The sequence below is a fragment of the Phaeoacremonium minimum genome, assembly GCF_000392275.1.
Source record: "Phaeoacremonium minimum UCRPA7 unplaced genomic scaffold PA7_03_scaffold_393, whole genome shotgun sequence".
Lineage (NCBI taxonomy): Eukaryota > Fungi > Ascomycota > Sordariomycetes > Togniniales > Togniniaceae > Phaeoacremonium > Phaeoacremonium minimum.
The window spans coordinates 290,201-296,200 of record NW_006921296.1 but is presented as its reverse complement, the minus strand read 5'-3'; the positions used below and the strand labels follow the sequence as shown (position 1 = coordinate 296,200).

Here is a 6,000-nt window from a genome sequence, read left to right as displayed (position 1 = left end):
GTTGTGCTGGTGGCAGAATAACTTCGCCCATTCACCCGCACCAGCGCGCGCCGTTGAAGGTGGCCCATTCTGCGTGCGCATAGCATTCCGTCATTTGTGCCGCTGCCGTTGTCCAATTATCCATCCAGTGCCAGCCAGCCAGCCAGCCAGCCAACAGCGGGAAGGAGAAACATTCTGGTCGTCGGGTCTGGTTAAAGGGCCCTCCGTCCCCCTTTCCCGTCCACAATGGCCTCGCCGCCAGCTTCACCCGGGAGCCTGCCCCAACGGCCACTCAGCGCCATGGTCAGAGCAGCTCCGAGAAGTAACAGTCGGATGAGCACCTCCAGCAAGGCTGGGGGTGGAAGCAGAGCGTCGGACGAAGATGGGAGGACCTCAGTCAGAGTCGGTATGTAATTTGCTGTTTTTCTCGCCTACACTCTCCGCGTCCCTCGACGCGGCGAAGGAAAGCGCGCGTTGCTAATACTCGTTTGCGATACAGCCGTCCGTGTGCGGCCGCCGCTGAAGCCCACCGATCCGGGTTTTGAACTCATTCCTCAGCGGTTCCAGCGATCCATGGTTCAAGTCACGTCGAATACAAGTTTAGCTATTGATGCCCCCCAGGGCAGGAAATTGTTCGTCTTCGACCGCGTGTTTAGCGAGGAAATCAATCAGGAGGGGATTTGGGAATATCTTAATGACTGCGTCAATGCGTTCACGCAGGGCTACAATGTCTCGCTGCTCGCATATGGTCAGTCGGGCGCCGGAAAGTCGTACACGATGGGCACTTCCGGCCCAGGCGAACAAGGCGATATTGAAATTATGGGTAGGTCTTTTTCTTCTTGGCTTATATACGAAATGCCATGATCATCGATGCCCCAAGTATCCTGACGCAATTCCTGAAGCTAACACCGGCGTCGCATAGGTGTAATTCCTCGAGCTGCAACTGCACTTTTTGAGAAGCTCGATGGACCTGCGCCGAAGGCAGGTGGCAATCCAAATCGGAACTCCATGTCGCATCTTCGAACTCCACAGAGGTATTCGGTACAGGCCTCATCGCCTGCGCCCCATCCGAAAGTTGACAAGAGCTGGACATTGAAGGCAACCTACGTCGAAATTTATAACGAGCAGTTGCGCGATTTGCTGCTTCCCGAACATATACCTGCTGCTGAGCGAACCCCAGTCACAATCCGCGAGGATGTGAAGGGCAATATCCTTCTCACTGGACTCCGTCAAGTCGAAATCAACTCAGTAGACGATCTTCTCAACGCTTTAAATTTTGGTTCTACAGTCCGACAAACGGACGCGACTGCTATAAATGCAAGGTCCTCCCGGTCCCATGCCGTGTTCAGTCTTAATCTGGTGCAGCGGAAGAATAGGCTGCAGTCGGGCCAGGGGGCAGAGAAGCGGTTCTCAGTGCCCCTGGAGGCCATGACGGGAACGGAGTCCTGGGTCACCACGGACAGCAAGCTGCACTTTGTCGATTTAGCCGGAAGTGAGCGACTGAAGAACACGGGAGCACAAGGCGAACGGGCCAAAGAGGGTATCTCGATTAACGCCGGTCTTGCCGCTCTCGGCAAGGTCATCTCACAACTATCTTCACGACAGGCCGGGTCGCATGTTTCATACCGCGATTCTAAGCTCACCCGGCTACTCCAGGATTCTCTCGGCGGAAACGCCATCACATACATGATTGCTTGTGTAACTCCGGCCGAGTTCCATCTTAGTGAGACGCTCAACACCGTGCAGTATGCGCAGCGAGCCCGAGCCATTCAGAGCAAACCCCGTATTCAGCAAATAGAAGAGGGTGACAAACAAGCCATAATTGATCGGCTGAAGGCTGAGGTGGCTTTCCTGCGCGAGCAGATCCGGAGTGCGGAGCATGGCGGAGGGGAGAGACGCATCCTCACAGCAAGCGAGAGGTCCGAGCGGCAGAACGGACGGGAGGTGGACCTACAGAACCAGCTCCTTGACCAACAAGAGAATTATACCGCCCTTAGTCAGCGACATGCGAAACTCATTGCCGAGATGGCTAAGGCACGGGATAATGAGGTCGCGGAGAACCAGCATCTCGAGGAGAGCTTAGATGACACCGCCACGGAGCGGTTAAATCGCTCCAACACCTTCGCCCAGGCCGTTGAGCAGGTCGTCCTCGAATATGAAAAGACTATCCAAAGCCTGGAGCAGTCTCTCTCCAACACCAGGTCGACTCTTTCCAATACCGAGACGAACCTGTTGGAGAAGGAGACTAAGTGCGCTTATGTCGAGACTATCAACACTCAGCTTCAGTCTAGACTACAGAAGCTGATGGACCGTGAGGCTAGCACCGAAAACTACCTGCATGACCTGGAAGCTAAGCTCGATGGCCATACCTCTGGTGAAGAGAAGAACGCGACCATCATCCTCGAGTTGCGCAAGGAGATTGCCCGCGTCCGTGAGAATGAGGCTGCTTGTGAAGACTACATCTCCACCTTGGAAGAGAGACTCGCAGAGGCCGACCAAGATGCTGAGCTGATGCAACGTGAGATTGACCGCCTAGAGCAAGTGATCGAGCGACAGCGGAGTCTCGGTAAGCTGGACTCTTTGCTGTATGAGCTCGATCATATCCAGCAGGATGCGCCCCCAGCTGAAACCGAGCCTGAGATGGGCAATGGTATGGGCCACAGGCGCATAGCCAGCCGTACAGTGGGCGAACATTCACGAACCCAAAGCCACGCCAGCCATGTCAGCCGACATAGCCAGAGGACAAATGTCATCCCCGAGGTCAGTGAAGAGGATGTGCCAGAGGAGGAAGAGTCGGCCAATGCCACCAGCGAGGACGTTAATGAGGACGACGCCGCCAAGGGTCCTACTCCGAAAGCTTCTCGTGCCAATCTTGATGTCGATGCACAGGAGCAGGAATACCCACAGAGCCCAGCCCAGTCCAAGTTTGTGGCTGACAAGCTCGAGAACGTCACCCAGGAGCTCATTGACCTCCGAGTTGAGCATGAGTCGACCCTCAACGAGTACGATCTTCTCCAGGCTAAGTACGAGGAGACTCTTCGTATACTTGCTGAGCTACAAGACACCATTGACGAAGCTCGTCATCCTAGTCGCGTGCGTGACTCTATGTTGTCTGTGACTACCGCAACGGAGACACAGACACGCCCTTCATCTTTTTTATCAGACGCAACGTCCAAGGATCTGAAGCATGGAGTACAGCGTTCCTCATCGCGCTCGCTCTCCTCGGAATTGTCATCAGCTATGGATTCCCCCGCTACTATGGAGGTTTCTGATGCCGAGACAGCTGTGCCGCAGCAGAAGAAAGAAGTGCAGCCAGCTGCCGAGCCGGCCGAGCAAGAGGACGTGGAAGAGCCGCACGCGTCCGACGAGTCGCACGAGGTCTCCGAGGATGCAGAGGCCCGTGAGGTCATTCACAGTGAAGAGATTGTTGGTACTCCAGCTAGCGTCAATGGCGGCAACGAGCATGTCGATAGCGTTGCTCTCGCTACGGAGCTAGAGCGCCTCAAGGTCATCGCTGCTGAGAAGGAAAGCGCCGAGAAGGAGCTCGCCCAGAAGTACGCCGAACTCGAGGAGAAGCACCACGAAACGCTTGATATGGTCGAGGAGCTGAAGACCGAAGTTGCCAAGGCACAAGCAGCCGAAGCATCTTCACCAAGAACCAGCGCCCCTGTGATCCGTCGCAAGTCCAGCCAGAACGTTATGATCATTGACAGGGCCCATCGATCGTTCGCCTCTCTTCGTAACATTGCCACAGATAACTTCGAGGACAACCCTGACACGATGGCAAACTTCGAGCTCAACTTGAATGCTGCCATGCACGAACTTCATGCCAGATCCGAAAGGATCCAGGAGCTTGAGGCGGATGTTGCCTCCGCCAAGAAGGAAATGGAGACCAAGATGACGATCATCTCCGGTTTGACGCGGGAGAGGTCAAGTTTGAAGAGCTCGCCCATGGATATCTCAGTCATCTCCAGCCTGAAGGATCAGCTTGAGAAGAACGAGAAGCAGCTGCAAGAGATGCAAGGGGCACATGCAGCCCGTGAACAAGAGCTCCGTAATGAGCTCGAGTTGCTTCGCACTTCAATGGAGACTGCTAAGTCTGAGGAGAAGACTGAGGAGGCCACCCAGGAGCAGCGCGAGGCTCACGAGAAGAAGATCACAGAGCTTGAGGCTGAACTTGCAAGCTGGGAGGGCAAGCACCAGACTACGCTGGAGTCAATGCAGTCAACCGAAACACAAATGAAGAAGACTATCGAGGATCTCGAGGGTCAACTTGCTATTGTCAATGCTCAGCTTGCTGAGTCTGCTCGCGCCACTCCTGAGAATGGCGAGAAGACGGAAGAGGCGAAAGAAGCTGAAGTCAAGCACCAGAATCTCGTCAACTTCCTCCGCAGCGAGATTGACGAGTACAAGGCTATTATCAACAGCAACACTACAAAGGTTGTCGAGCTGGAGCAGGCCCATGCTTCTGCCAAATCCGAGCTTGACGAGGCCCATAAGGCTCGTGATCTGGCCACCAGCGAGATTGACACTCACAAGCAGCTTGTTGCTCGCCTAGAAACCCAGATCGCTGAACACGAGACAGCCATCAAGACCCACCATGATGGCATGGAGCTTCTGAAGGTCAATCATGAAAAAGAGATTGCAGAGATCAAGGCGGCCTCCAAGGAGGAGTATGACCATGAATTACATATCCTCAAGTCAGACCATGCCGAGAACGTAAGGGCTCTGGAGAGCGAGCTGATGGACGCCCGTGAGGATCTCATGAAGGTCGCTACCCAGGTTGCTTTCGCGTTAGGTCTTGATGTCAGTGTCGAGAAGATCACCGAGCGCATTGAGGACCTCATTGCCGATCAGAAGGCTCTTGGCCAAGAGCAGAAGAGGAGAGGCGACCTGGAGAAGACGGTCCGAGAACTGTCCAACATCAACGACACCGTTATGCGCGACTTGGAAGCCGTCAAATCCACACTTGCCGACATGCTCAGAGCTGATGGTCAGGAATTGAGAAGCCCTTACCCATCAGTCAACGAACAGTTGGCAATTGTGAGGAAGAAGATGCTCGACCTCGAGAACAGGAACAAGAAGAACTCTCGACTAGTCGACGAGCTCGAGGAGCAGCTTCAGACCAACTTTGACCAGGCGCAAATCACTACCAATCGCCTCTCTACTTTACAAACTGAACGGAACGTTCAGCTTGATGAGGCCAATGCTGCCAAGATCAGACTTCAAGGCGAGCTGGATAGCATCAAAGAAGAATATGCCACTCTTCAGGTATGTAGAGCTATTGAAAATCATGATAGCAAACTCTCTGACACTGTACAGGCCAAGTTCCAGGGTATCATCCCAGCTGATGGTATGCAGCGATCTGACTCAGTCAACTCTCAAATCCGAAAGAGCGCATCTGTTGCATCGTTGCCCTCACCACCGCCAGCTATTCCCCTACCACCTCTGCCTGGTCTGACGAGCAGTTCTCCCACCAACGCTGCGGCGATCCCCGTGCCGGCAACACCAACCGGTGTGCGACCACCCTCCAAGGATCTCGCCATGTCTCAGATCCACGAGGATCAGGAAGCGCGCATCCGCACCATCGAGAAGCATCTCTATGCTGAGAAGCAACTCACTTCAACCCTCGAGGAGGCCCTTACCGATCTCGAGAGGCAGTCCAACAAGGTCAAGGCCGACTGTGATGCTTGGCGTCGCCGCTGTACTGACCTTGAGAATGAGCTCAAGGAACTTAAGGAGCGGCCCCAGACCGACAACCGCTGGAGTTTGCACCAGGTCGAGGAGGAGAGGAAGAAGAGGCGCGATGCAGAGATCGCAAGGGCTCATCTCGAGGAGAGGATGAATGCCATCAGCAAGCAGAAGAAGAAGAAGGGCAGTCTGAACTGCTTCTAGGGTGCTTCTTTTGGCACCATTACCATGTGTATACGCTCAGAGATCATTTGTCTGGGACTTTTCGCTTCTGGCTTCTTTGTCTTCGCAAATATTCCCCCCAACCTGTATTCCCGCATGGTTACAAAT

General features: G+C 54.4%; 1 protein-coding gene across 1 annotated transcript; it reads left to right on the top strand.

The window, feature by feature from the left end:
- Positions 1-361: 361 nt before the first annotated feature.
- On the top strand, positions 362-5,874 carry UCRPA7_5158 (putative chromosome-associated kinesin kif4b protein; the record flags this gene model as incomplete). The annotated part of the gene is made up of 4 exons (XM_007917705.1): positions 362-385; positions 601-727; positions 1,160-5,250; positions 5,302-5,874. The coding sequence occupies 4 exons, from the start codon at positions 362-364 to the stop codon at positions 5,872-5,874; spliced, it is 4,815 nt and encodes a 1,604-aa protein (XP_007915896.1).
- Between the last annotated feature and the right edge of the window lie 126 nt (positions 5,875-6,000).